Below are 14,533 nucleotides of genomic sequence, written 5' to 3' on the forward strand. Positions count from 1 at the left end.
ATTTTGCCACTTGATAACGAGCCTCCAGGGGATAAATATCATGTCATATTTATCTTTGAATTACCGGCATTCAGAAAAGTGCCTGGTACAAGGTCAGTACTTAATAAATGTTCATTAATGTGCAAATAGTCTCTCATGCATGTAAAAGCATCCTGAAAAGCTGTTCAGTAGGCAGATTGAAAACTGACCTGGAAGGAAGTTTTCTTGGATTCTAGTCTGGGTTTACCCCCCACCAACTGGCTGGGTCCACAGGGACAGAACTTACCTGGTTCCAGTCTCACTTGTGAAGGTGGCAGACATCTGAATGCCTTCCAGGGCTCACATCCAGTGATGCAAAGTCCCTGACAGCTTATCCCTAAAAATACCTCTTTTTCTCACCCAAAAGGAAAGATCTGATACCTCTTCTAGGAAGAATCATGGCACACAACCAGCAGTTTCCAGCCAAGACCTCCATCATCAAACTCGAGGAGCAGGACTTTTACTCCTTGCGGGATCATTGCCTAAACAGAGGGCTGCTGTTTGAGGATGAGACATTCCCTGCCGAGACTTATTCCATAGGTCTGCAGCTCCTCAAGGGAAAAAACCTCTCCAACCTAAGCTGGATGCGGCCAAAGGTGAGTGAAATTCCCCACCAGGGACATGCCCATCTCCTGGGCCCTCCGACTGTCTCCCATGGTACTTCCCACTGAAAGGATGGGCTTGAAACCCGGTTTTCAGGGCTGGCCCAAACCAAACTGGAAGGAGACTGAAATTCATCTGATCCCCTCAGCTATAGTGTTGCATCCACAGTGGGATGGAAAGACTCTATACCAGGAAACAGGACCCCTGGGTTTTAACACAGTTCTAACACAGCATATCACTAGGTTACATGCCTCAGGATTCCCACATAAAAAATGGGGAAGCAAAGGTATGAGGATTGTAGTAGTAGCTGTAGGGTCTCTTCCATCTCCATAAACGAGCCCCTCTGTCAGTGTTGATCACTCTTTATTCTGTTCAGGTATCACTGTCTTTTTCTTTTTTCTTTCCTAGTTAGAGTTTACTCAAAGGGAAGATAACATGTCAATCACTTGTACAATAGGATGAATTTCAACAATTGCCTTGCCCCTCTCACATGTATTTGTATTTTTAGTCTTATAAAGGCTGATCACCTATAAAAGAGTTTTAGACATCAGTTGTAAAATTAAAGAGATATTTTGTGGCAATGTTCAAACCCCCTGACTCCCTAACCCCAACAGATGACCACTAACTCCACCTTGCAGCCAAGTGAGCCCTCTTGGTTTTTCTAGAACCATCTCAGTTTCAGGACATCAAGCTCCAAGGGAAATTTCTCAGTCCACTAAACATTCTTGTGCCGTCATTTTCAACGATACAAAGGACCTGGCTAAGGGCCACTTTGAGGGCACTGACGCTCAAACATCCTGTTCATGCTTCCAAAAGCAGATAGCAGAACCTAAAACAAGAGGGCCGAGTATAATGTCTAGTAAGCTAATGATTATAATATCACCAGGGTTACTGAATGTGAATGAAACGCCAAGAACTCTGTGGAACACACTCAATGAAGCCAGGTTAGGTTATACAGAATAGATGTTTTCTGATGATGGAACAAGACATAAACCCTGGAGTAATCATCTCTTGTCCTAATTCAGGACCGATTTATAGCTTTGGGGAAGGCGAGGGTGAGTGGGGATCTGATGGAGTTGAGGATGCTGCTTAGTTAAGATGAGGGTGCTTCAAACTTCTAGGATCCATCTCACCAGCCAGAAGCAACAAGTCCCCAGTGACTCTCTTCTGGACTTCACTCCTAAGGAGAACTGAGCAGAGAACTCTATTTAAAGCTTGGAAGGATTATATTTTTCCTCCCTTTGTTATTTTCAGATGAGATTCTTTTAGAATGGTTTTTTTTTTCCCCACAAGGTACTGAGGAATAGATGTGAGACTATATTTGTAGTGTTGGATTTATAACATTTTTATTTAGAAAGGATTGAGTTTTTTATTATCTAATTCCAGCAACATCTCAACTTGTGATGTCTTTTGGGGTCAAGGAGAAACTGAGGCAAACAGAAATGAAATGACTCACACAGAACCATTCCAGGAACCCATAGCAGAGGCAGCCAGGGGCCAAGTACATTTTACTCCCATTCTTCATCTCACCCAAAAGCTTATCCATCCAAAAACTCTACCAGGGGATCAATTTTCATTCCCACATTTCTTTTAAAATGTATATGAGGATATTTCTTTGTATCCCTTATCGCAACTGGCAGCACTCAACACTTGTATTTTTCAGAGCTTTCCATATGTCTTCTCTCTCTGTTTTTTGTTCTTTCCCAGTTTTATGAGGGAACAGGTTCAGACAGGTGATGTGACTTGCACAATGTGACATAGTTAGGGAAAGAGCAGGATTTAAACTAAAATCTCTGACTTCACATACTATGTGCCTGCATCCTCAGTTGCTGTCATGCGACTCCTTGTGACCCCATGGACTGTATGTAGCCCACCAGGCTCCTCTGTGCATGGGATTCTCCAGGCAAGAATACTGGAGTGCATTGCCATTTCCTTTTCCAGGCAATCTTCCCAGGGATCAAAACTGCATCTCCTGCATTGGCAGGTGGATTCTTTACCACTGAGCCAACTGGAAAGCACCCCCTCCTCCCCATACTGCACTTTCCCTCATCTTGTGTTTTAGGCTCCTGTTTGCTACTAATAATATCTTGTGCATCAATAGAATCTCCTGCTTTGTCTGAGTAACCAGGAATCAATCTCTGTCTGTGTTCTGCCCTTCTTTTCATTTTTTTTAGGTGAAAAGAGTGAGGATAAAAATGGTACCAATGCCTAACAAGATTATTTTAAGGAATAAATGAAGACAATACATAGAACATTGTCTATCACATTGTAAGAACTTACTAAACATTAGTTATTGTTACTCCGATTAATTTGAGAGGGATGGCATAGTGTAGCAGCTACAGGGGCCATCCCCTAGGATTCCTTGGGCTTTCACTGTCCAGTCATCTCAGTTCCAGTCTTCAGCCAATTTCAGCAGACACTTTTAAGGAGAAATGTGGGTCAGAGGAAACCATCTGGGGAGCCCAGAGGAGGCTGGCAGGGAGTGTGCAGGGTGCTTTTCCTCTCACATTCTGCTGTCTATCTCTGTTAGAAGGGTGCCTCCCAATCTAAAGCTTGCTCAGTGCCTGGCCAGAGACCTGACTGGCATCCCCTAAACTTCAGGTATATAGCAGCTGAGGTGGCACCAAGGCTCCTTAGGCCATTTCTGCATTCTGTGTTTTCTAGACAATGCGAAAGCATTATACTCTAGGGAACTGCTAAACCAGCATGGATATCATCCTACCTCAAGTACTCACTCAGGCTTGGTAGGTTCAGCAACAGAGCGAGAGTCAGGGACATGAAACGAGGCTTGGCTTTCTACACGAAGAAGAAAGGTTGTTTCCCATGTAGCTTATGTTCTCTCTCTCATTTTGTCTACCTCTTCCTTCTTCTTATCTCCTCTCTCTCTAACAATTAAACCTGATCCATTTTGCTACTGTAGAAGCTCCTCCCATTGCTTCCTTCAGCTTTTCTGGGTTTAAGGAATCAGTAACCCACTCCCCAGACCCTCCCTTCCCCCGACCAGCAGGCAGTCAGGTTCCATAAATGCCTGTGACTGTGCCCAGAGCAAAAGGCGCTGAAAGGACCCAACTCCTCATCCTCCTCAACGCTTCCTGCAGCCCCAGCCTCGGGAGGAGAGATGCCGAGAATTACGCCTGTGCTCAGAGACTCTACATGAGATTTCCTTGAACTAAATTTGGTAGAGTCACTTTCTTCTAAAAATTTTATCTCATGAATAATATCAAATTCCATTTATCAAGCATGTCTCTATGCTAAGTATTAATCTAAGCACCTTACATGCAACATTTCATTTAGTTGCCATAACAGGCCTCTGAGGAAGATGCTATTGTCTGTGTGTGTGTTAGTCGCTAGTGGTGTCTGACTCTTTGCAATCCCATGGACTGTAGCCCACCAGGCTCTCTCCATGGGATTCTCTAGGAAAGAATACTGGAGTGGGGATCCAGGGGATCTTTCCAACCCATGGATCGAACCCAGGTCTCATGCATTGCAAGCAGATTCTTTACCATCTGAGCTACTAAGGAAGCCCAGATGATATTATCCTCATTCAATAGATCAGCACCATCCAAAAGAACTTTCTGCAAGGATGGAAATGTCCTTTCTGCAAATACAGGAGCCACTAGTCACATGTTGGTATCAAGCAATTGAAATGTGGCCAGTGTGACTGAGGTATTGAAGATTTAATTTCATTTAAATGTAAGTAGCTAATATAGCTTGTGGCTACCATATTGGAAAGCACAGAATTGTGGATAGAGATCTTCACAGCAGGGTCACCAATATGTCAGAGTAAGAGATTGAAATTTCATCTTTGTCTTCATTCTCTAGTGAAAAACATGTTCATTACACACCTGAAGAATGGGCTGTGGGCCCAAAACAGGTTCAGGGTTCAGCACCCAGCCCCACTGTGGATTCTGGCCTGTGGCAAGCCCAGAATGTCACTTACCCAGATGACAACATTCATCTTCCAAGTAACCAGAGCAGAGTTTCCGAAAGGACCATTTACTAGATGTGACTCATCTTGGTTCCAACATAAGCTGTCCCAGAAAGGAAGGGGTTAACAATAGGTAACAGAAGGCAACAGACAGAGAACACAGCAACAGACAATTAGCACAGCACCGAAGAACTTTGATTCCAATAAAGCAAAGTTCTCTAACAAAAAATAGAAAAGGGAGTGACGCTGCCACCTGGCCCTGCCTGAACTCTGGTCACTGGCTGAAAGGGGCTGTGTCTGAAAGCCTGCACGCTAAGCCTGGTGTTTCCCCATCCCAGAGCAGCAACCGTCTGGGGCAGGGCATGAGGAGCTCTTGAAAAGAACACAGGAATCACTGTCCAGAACATAGGAAGTGATGCCAAATTAGAAAGACCCCTCCAAGGTTGACTGCGGTGGAGTGCCTGTCATACCACTTCAGATATGGGTGTGGGTGTGGATGCAGAGAGGGGAGAGGTCGAGATCTCCTATAGGACATAACCAATAGTAACTGCACAGATATAGCCTGTGACTTCATCTGTTATGAGGAATTGGCACACGTAGTGGAGGCAAGACATCCCACAGTCCGCTGTCTGCAAACTAGAGACCCAGGAGATCCGATGGTATAGTGTAGCCCACACAGGAAGGCCCGAGAACCAATGGGACTGAAGATGTCATCCCCAGCCCCTGGGCAGCAGTCAGGTAGAGAAGGGGTGAATTCTCCCTTCCTCTACCTTTTGTTCTGTTCAGGCCCTCCATAGCTTGCATGGCGCCCATCCACGTTGGGGAGGGCAGTCTCCTTTACTGAGTCCCTTGATTCAGATGCTAATTTCATCTGGAAGCACTCCTTTGAAATAATGTATAGCCAAATATTTAGGCACCCTGTGAGCCAGTCAAATTGACACATAAAATGAACCATCACAGCTTCCTTCTGTACGGATGATGTTGCAGAGGCCTCAAAGGGCCAATCTATGTCACAGAATCAGAAAATACTGAAGACCCTGCCTGCTGGTGTGGTCATGGCAAAGGCAATCTGTGGGTGGAGTGTCTAATGCACAGCCTGCCTCCTGTGTGACCTAGGATAAATCACTTAATCACCAGAGGAGCTATGCAGATCCTGAACTCTACCTCCAGTGACCTACATCCAGCAGCCTGCATATCTGCAAAACTTCTGGGTGATTCTGAGTCACTCCCAGGGTGGAGGCTGCCTATCACCAGTCCTGTCACACTCCCTTGCCGTCATGGTGCACCCGGCCCACGTGGTCACAGGGCACCTACCCAGAGCCAGAGGATTTTTATCTTCCAAGCATATTAACCTGTTTTCTCTGAGGGCCTGCTCTCAGAAAGCCGGCCCAGCAGACTGAAATGCTTCTGGGTATGATTTCTGTCTCCTCCTTCCTTTGCTCTTTTGGGATTGCCCAGGACCCTTCTTAACCCAGGGTGAGGAAGGAATGGGTGGCTCAGAAAAAGAGACAAAAAATGCTAGTTTTGTGCCCAACTTTGATGCACACACTTCTAGTGTTTGTCCATGAACTTGATGTTGATGACTGATTTTTGGTTTGAAATAATTCCCATTTAATCTTCAGAATGTTAAAGTATCCTTCTGTTCCTACTTGGCAAAATTTGCAGTTTTTTAATTTTAATATTCTGGTGAATCAGAAGAAGTTGTGCATTTATGAAATGCCTTCATGGCATTTACTGGAAAGAGAGCAATTATTTTTCTTTTGGCCTACGTAAATGTCATTTGATGTCATCAGATATCCTGATAGGAATCCATCCTGGCATCCTACATTTCTATGGCAAACCCTACTTGATGATAGTGGGTTAGTTGTATAATTTATTGTTGATTCCCTTGCCAGGTATTTATTTCAGTATTTTTCCATAAGTGAAATCAGTCTGTGAGGGGGCTGTGTGTGTGTGTCGGGTTGGGCATCAAGGCTGTGCTGGCTTCTTAAAATAAACAATGACAGGGTTCTTTTTTTTTTCCTAATGCTGAAACTACAAGCAACACAGGAGTTGTTTATTCCCTGAAAATTTGAGAGAACTCAGCAACAAAATTGTGTGTAGAAGCCTTGACAGAGATATTAGGGAGATAGTCTTTAATCATTAAAAAAAAAACTATATCAAGGTTATTGATTGTCAGGTGACTTACCAACTTGGATCATTTTGGGCCATATTAATTTTTGTCCAACAATCTTCAGTATGTTTTAAACCAATTAGTATAGAATTTTACATCATGTTTTTATATAGTTAAACCAAGATTTCTAATTTTATTTGAAATAAGATTCTCTACCATATTAGCCAAAGATTGGGTCTAAGTAAACCTTCTCCCCAAATACAATGTATTTGCTGATCTTGCTGTGTTTCTATTTTGTAATTCACCAGTTGTTCTCTTTATCATTTTCTTCCACCTATATTTGTGAGGCTCTTTTTTTCTTTTATTTATAATTCGACTGTGTAATTCATGTTTTTATTCTCTCTTGTTTAATAATGAATGCATTGGAGACACTAGGTTTATCCATGAGTGTAGTGTTTTTAATTTTGCAAATATTACAGAAGCAGGGAATCAATATGTATTGAACAGACCCCTTGTCTGACGCTATGCTAATATTTCACATCCTTCCTCATTTGTAAAATAATGAAGACTCCTGTTTGGCAAGTCTGTCAGGAGATCATTGTGAATGAAGCATCTCGTCCTCCATGAGGGTTTGGTCACAGCAGCCGGGACATCATGACTTTCTCATTTGATGCCCATTTTCTTACACATGAAGAAACCGAGGCTCAGCAAAGTAAAGGAAGTTGCTCAAGGTCACCCCAGGAACAATGCAGACAGGATTCCACACCAGGTTCTGCTCTTCTGACCCTCAGCACACCCACCCCTGTTCTGCCCATCAGGGTGGTAAACCAGGAGTAAACGACAAAGAAGCTGCAGCGTTCTTTATGCAGTGGTCAAGAAACCTGAGCCAAAACCCAAACACCTTCACCCTCTTCTTTAACTCCCTTGAGTGGAGGATCTCCAGCCAGCCTCCACTAAGACCTCAAGTTCCCTATTCCAGTAGAAAGGGAGGGGACAACTAGAGCCACTGAAGCACCCCAAGTTGGTTTGACACTGGGAGAGCTGATCCCTTCAGGACCCTGTGACAGCTCTGCCCTTCCTGTTGGTGTTAAGAGAGACCCCGAGTTCTGTGCAGCCAAGGGTAGGGCAGAGGGTCAGCTCAGGGGCTCCACTGCAAGGACCTGGGCCTGAGGGCCCCCTTCGTGGTCATCAGAGAGGGCCAGTTGTATGCAGAGAAGACGGTAGGAGGAGGCCTGGTGCAGTGGGCTGGCTGACTTGTTTGCAAGCACGCACAGCTTTGTGTGCCCCTTGGAGGCTCCACCAGAAAACTGGAGGGCAGTTTACGAAGGGCTGACAGGTCTCACAAGATACAGGACTTTACATGTTCATGGATGTTGAGCAGACGAATCCATTCCACTTTGCAGCCCAGTTTTCTGGGAACTCTCTTGTCAATGTGAAAAGAAATGATACAGGAACAATTATACCAAATCATGCAAATCCATGCAATGGAGCTACAGGACACAGAGAGGACGCTGAGGAAATCCTGTGGCCTCCTGGTTGCAGGAGAACCTAGAAGCTGCCCGGGGTCTTCCAGAATCAGTCTGGGTGTTAGCCAGGGAGTGGGCAGAGACCTGAGTAATACACAGCCTGCATCCTGTACAGCACGTGGCTGGACTTGAACCTGGAGCTCCGAATGCCTATACTGACTTCTGAGAGATGACATTTCACAAGGAAAGTGTGATTATGTTCGTAAAAGTTTCCTCTAGTAAATGCATCCTCTTTCTTGGCTGTTTATAGACTCTTAATGAAACACTGCTGTTGGGACCAGGATGGCTGATCATTTGATGTAAGGATCCTGGTCCTTATCTCCTCGTGCAGTCTGCCCATGCATTTATTGCCTATCTGGGCAGTTACACATATGCCCCTCTGACATCTGCCTCCCTGTTAGCAACAAAACCTGAAGAATGAGGGGAACTTTCGTAACTCAGATCCTAAACACCTCTTTACAAAGTAACCTCTACTCCTCAAAGACGAGGAGAGTGATGTCTTGGGTACCACCCTGGGAGACAGAGGGATAAAAGATGCTCATGGCTTTCCCCTGCTCTTTTCTAAGGATTTATTGAAGGGTAAATCAGAGCCTCTCTTCATCCTGGAAGGTGCGAGCAGATTCGATATCCAACAAGGAGAGGCAGGTAAGAACTCAACCTCTTTCTTCTTGGACCTGGATGGAGGCAGGCTGCCCATAGTCCACCTCTGAGCAGCAGTGGGTGGAGAGAAGTGCCCCTACCCAGCCCCATAGAGGCCAGCACCCTCAGTGTTGCTGTGGTTGGACTACTCATGCTCAGACCTTCAGCCTGCAAATCAGCTTAGCTTAGTTGGGTGTGCAGAGCCCTTTAGGGAGAGGAATTGTCAAAGAAAAGGACAAAATATGCACAGAGTTTAGTCTGAGCACTGAGTAGAGGGAAGTAAATGTTTATTGAACTTCTGCAAGGCTTTGCTAGATACTTTGCATGACATAGTTCATTAACCCTGCAACATCCTCATTTTATATATGCGGAAGCTAGGGGTCCAAGGGACACAATAAAGTCTTTCATGTCACAAAAGCAATACATGACAGAGTTGAGTTTGAATCTAGAGCTGTGTGACTCCCTCCAACCCACTGGACAGGCACAGGGCGGAGTTGTTGCTGAGACCTGAGGAGTGTGGCAGAAGAAGGGAGGCCCCTGGGCGGTAGCAGGTGTGGCCATGCAACACCCCTGAGCAAGAGCCCTAGGAGTGGGGGGCGAGACTCCTTGGGGTGGGCAAGTGGGCATGGAGCCCAGAGACATAGCAAAATAAGATACAACCCTTGGGACTCCCCTGGTGGTTCAGTGGCTGGGGCTCTTTGTTTCCAGTGCAGGGGGCCCAGGTTCGATTTCTGGTCAGCAAACTACATCCCACATGCCAGAACTAAGACCCAGTGCAGCCAAATAAATAAATAAGACACAACCCTTCTGACAGCAGGCCTTACGCCCTTAGAGTGTCACTTTCCAGTTGATGCCCTGGCACTTGGACTTCACCTGGTGAATTTGATAGAAGCCTGCCTGGCTTGCTGTCTGTGTTGGAGAAAGTCCCCTCCAGCCAGTAGCCTCCTGACGGGAGAAGGGACCTCTCCCAGGGCATCCTTGTGGCTTCTGCACCCAGCAGCATGCCTGACTTGAAAGGGCATTCAAGCCATTGTGTGAAGATGGAGAGAAGACTCAGGAGAAGAGGGTGAGCTTACTCCAAAGGGCTCACAGCGACCTTCAAGGAGAAACTCAAAGCCATGTTCCCTCAAGGGGGAAGAGGGGAGAACCTGGATATGGGCTGGAAAGGCCCCAAAACCAGGAGGGACTGAGTAAATATTAGCAAAGAAAAACAGAAATCTGTTCTCCCCAATTTTAGAGTGCACCATTGCCACCAATGCTGGCAACAAAATTTGCTGTAACTTTGGTTCTGGGCACCTTGGGCCAAAAGAGAATCAGAAGGCAAGTTGGCCCATCCGCTTGGCTGGGGCTCTCCTGACTACACTACCGTCACCATCATAGCAGCACCAACACCACCATCCCTATCACTACTCCACCCCTATCCCCACCACTGTCTCCATAACTACCACCATCGCCTCTATCTTACTTGGAACTGACCCCAGTGAATCTTTCCCCCAATTCTCCTCTCTCAGACAGAAAAACAAAAGCATTATTAGGAAGGAGGTACCCCAACTCTGAGCAGCGCATGGGGTGGGGCTTTCAGGTGTGTCCAAACAGCATCTCATGACTTATGTCCCCCTCCCCTCCAGGGGACTGCTGGTTCCTGGCAGCACTGGGGGCCTTGACACAGAGTCCAGGGTATCTGAAGAAGATCCTCATAGACCAAAGCTTTTCATGCCAGTATGCGGGGATTTTCCATTTTCAGGTAAGTATGCTACTGGGATGCTCCTTAAATGGGATTCTCTGTGAGCCTAGGGAGGCAGCTGTCTTGAACGTTCTCTTGGTCTAGCAGCCTGAGACGTGGGAGAGACACGTAAGTGTTAGTTGATGTGTGTTAGCTCCTCAAAAGGATTTGAACTCAGGATCTGGCAACACATAGAGAAGAAAACAGTTAACATGTTTTCGTGTAAATATTGGGTTGGCCAAAATGTTCATTTGGTTTTTTCCATAGCATCTATTTTTTTCTTTTCTTTTTCTTTTTTTCCATAGCATCTTATGGAAAGATCTGAAAGAACATTTTGGGCAACCCAATAAAAAGTATGGCAGAAACAATCAGCCAAAGAAAAGAATTATTGATCAAAGACCCTGTACGCCATTGTGATTTTGTCTGTCTGGCCTGTGCCACACCCTGTTGTTTTGATTTCAGCAGCTTCAGAGTGAGTTGTGACAGCTGGTGGCACATGTTCTCCTTCATTATTCAGTGTCTTTCCCTCAAAAATATTTTATCTTGTTGATTCTTGCACATTTGTTCTTCTGTGAGAATTTTTAAATCATTGCTTCTAATTAAAAAGAAAAGCCACCATGAAGCAGAATAGAGCCGCATTAAATTTATGTATTAATTTGGAAAAATCACATTTTTATTATTGTAATTATTCCTTTTCAAAAGCACAGTATATCTTTCCATTTATTCAGAACTAGTTTTATGTCCTTCAATAAAATGCTATAGTTATGTTTTGATATTCCTTCCATACCCTTCTTGATAAATGTATTCTCAGATATTTTACAATTTTGTAGCTAACATGAATGATTTTTCTAACTATATGTTGATGAGAAGAGAATGCTAGTCCTTTTTTATGTTAAGTTGTATCTAGCTACCTTATCAAATTCTCTTATTCTAATTTTTTCTTTATTAATGTCTGGATATTTTTTAGTTATCTAGTATTATCTACAAATAAAGATACTTTTGTCTCAATATTTATTTTTTATAGAGTTATTTTGTTTTGCTGTATTAATTAGAAGACTGTAATTTTGAATGAGGTGACGAGAGCAAAATTCTGCCTTCTCTTGATTTTAGTGGCATACTTTCTGGTATACCATTCTTTTAATTCACTGTTGGATTCAATTTGCTAAAAATTTGTTAGAATTTCTACATCTATATCACATGTACAATTGGATTCCAGATTTTTGTTGTTTTTCTTTGGAGTTATACTAGCTTTTTAATATGAGCAAACTGAGATTTACTTTGATCTGAAATAATTTATATAATGGTTGTTAATCATTGATTATCTGTTCTTTGCAAGTGAAATAGACAATTGTTAAACTGTCTGGACCTATCTCCTTTTAAAATATGATTTCTTTAACTCTTCCAGTGTGTTCAATAGCTATTGATCTGCTTGGGCCTCTTATTTCTTCTGGAGTTAATTCTTGAAATTTATATTTTGCTGGGAGAATCAACTATTTCTTCTATAGTTTTAAATGCATTGCCCCAAAGTTGCTTACATAAGTCTCTGAAATTTTATTTAATTTCCTCTAATTTGTGGTTAAGTCTACTTTATCAATCTCTTTGCTATATATATATTTTTAATATATTATCCAGTGGTTGTAAGTTTGATCTATGCAATCAAGTTCCCTGATTTATAGATTATATGATCTGCAATTATCTCTTTTGTCTTGGCTTATCTTTTGTCTGTTTGATTTGTCATATTCTAAAAGAAGTGAATTAAAGTTCTTTCCCGAAGTTATAGTTTGGAGGGTTCCTTTTATGTTTTGACTTCATAGTTTTCTTGCTCTATTCTTTTGTACCCAAATAATTATGTGTTTGCTCTTCAGCTTTTAGAACAAAACTTACACAATATCCCTCTTTGTTATGTATGAAGCTTCTAACCTTGACTTCCTCCTCACCTGATATTCACATTGCTACTCTAGATTCCTGTTACTTACATTTCCCTGTTATATTTTTGCTCATCCTTTCACTATCAATTTTACTCTCACTGTGTTACAAGTATGTTTCTTGTCCAAAATATATTCAAAACTCACCATTCAAATTCACCATTGTTTCCTTCAGCCTTCATTTCCCCTTAAGATTTTTGTTCTAACTTCATTATCATTTGGTAGGAGTAATTCCTTGAATAGTTTCCTCAGATTACGTGAGTATTTTTTTCACTTGCTCTTTCTTTAAAACAGTATTTCAGTTGGATTTAGGATTTTTGGATTACATTCCTTTTTCTCAAAAATCTGTAAACATTTTTCCATTGTCTTATAGCTTCTCCAATGTTGCAGAAGAAATATCCAATCTACTTTCTTGACCTGGTATGCAACACATTCTTTCAAATTGCAAGTTCATATGATCAAAACTGTGATCCCACTCAGAATCTCATCCGATCCCAGTCACAGTGTGAGGTGGTTTTTACTCTTACCACCATTTGATAGATGAGGAAACTGAGTCACAGAGAATTAAGCATCTTATCCAATAGCTATTGCTCAGGATAAGCTGGGCCTGGAGCATGGTTCCACTGACTGGACACTGGCTCCTACACTTTGCTATCCAATCTCTCTCTCTCCTTGGTTCAGAAATTTCTTTAGAATATGTCCAGATGTATGCCTTTTTTATAATTAAATGTATTTATTTTTAATTGAAGGATAATTACTTTACAGTATTCTGTTGGTTTCTGCTGAACATCAACATGAATCAGCCATGGGTATACCTATGTCCCCTCCCGCTTGAACCTCCCTCCCACCTCCCTCCCCATCTCACTCCTCTAGGTTGTTACAGAACCCTGGTTTAAGTTTCCTGAGTCATACAGCAAATTCCCATTGGCTGTCTATTTTCCCTGGTGGCTTAGATGGTAAAGCATCTGTCTACAATGCAGGAGACCCGGGTTCGATCCCTGGGTTGGGAAGATCCATGGGAGAAGGAAATGGCAATCCACTCCAGTACTATTGCCTGGAAAATCCCATGGACAGAGGAGCCTGGTAGGCTACAGTCCACGGGGTCTCAAAGAGTCAGACACAACTGAGCTACTTCACTTACTTACTTAATGTATATGTTTCCGTGTTACTCTTTCCATACATCCCACCTTCTCCTTCCTCCCCCACCCCGCTGTGTCCGTAAGTCTGTTCTCTATGTCTGTGTCCTTTTGAAGAATAATCTTGCCTGGAATTCAGTAAGCCCCTTCTTTCTGAAGAGCTGCCTCCTTTTTCTGCTCAGCTGTTGCCTTCCATTTTTTTTCTGGGCATCCTCCTTTATCCTGTTTTCTCTTCCTGAAGTCCAATTATTTGCATGCTAGGTCTTCTAACAGATGATGCTGATATTACTGGTCCAAGGATCACACTGAAAAGTTAGCCAGAGGGGGCAGGGTTTAGCTGTGTCCAGGCTCACCTCAAAGCTACAAGTGGTGGAGAGACAGGTGGTTAGGACAAATTGAGGTCTAGGCAGGGTATGCTCTGCCCTTCTGGAAGGTGAAGAAAGTCCCACGGTTCTCCAGAAATAGCTGCAGTATTGACCTCTGTATATCTGTTCTTTCTGAGTTTGGGCACAGTTCTCAGTAAAGAGCCTTGTATCTGGGCAACTTGGATGCTTTGCCCAAAACCCTTCTGGTTTCCTGCAGATACTTGGGTGCTGGTCAGATGGCTGCTTGTTAAAGGGTGCAGACATTATCTAGGGGCCAGCCCTCCTCATCCAGAGAAGTGAACTAGGAAACACAGATCGCTGACCTCATTCTTGACAAGCCCATTTTCATCAGGCCATTTACATCCTTTCTGGAAACAGTGATCTTATCTGAGGTTCCCTTTGTATAGGGAGAGCAAGTCTGGTCAGCTCTACTGGCCTGGGAAGGTGCAAGTAAAGGTGGAACCAATCAGAGGGGCTCATTCAAGCCAGGACTCACTCACTCTTGGTGGCCTACTGTGTGCTGGGCACTATCCTAGGTGCTGAACAAAAAGGCTATT

General features: G+C 43.5%; 1 protein-coding gene across 1 annotated transcript in view; it reads left to right on the forward strand.

Annotated features, from left to right (window-relative positions):
* Positions 1-416: 416 nt before the first annotated feature.
* Positions 417-14,533, forward strand: part of CAPN13 (calpain 13) — a 54,696-nt gene continuing 40,579 nt past the window's right edge. The window contains exons 1-3 of the mRNA XM_052649490.1: positions 417-614; positions 8,755-8,833; positions 10,456-10,571. Of these exons, the coding sequence (XP_052505450.1) occupies positions 417-614; positions 8,755-8,833; positions 10,456-10,571 (393 nt within the window). The remainder of the gene's footprint in view (positions 615-8,754; positions 8,834-10,455; positions 10,572-14,533) is intronic.

This window comes from Budorcas taxicolor, chromosome 11, assembly GCF_023091745.1.
Source record: "Budorcas taxicolor isolate Tak-1 chromosome 11, Takin1.1, whole genome shotgun sequence".
Classification (NCBI taxonomy): domain Eukaryota; kingdom Metazoa; phylum Chordata; class Mammalia; order Artiodactyla; family Bovidae; genus Budorcas; species Budorcas taxicolor.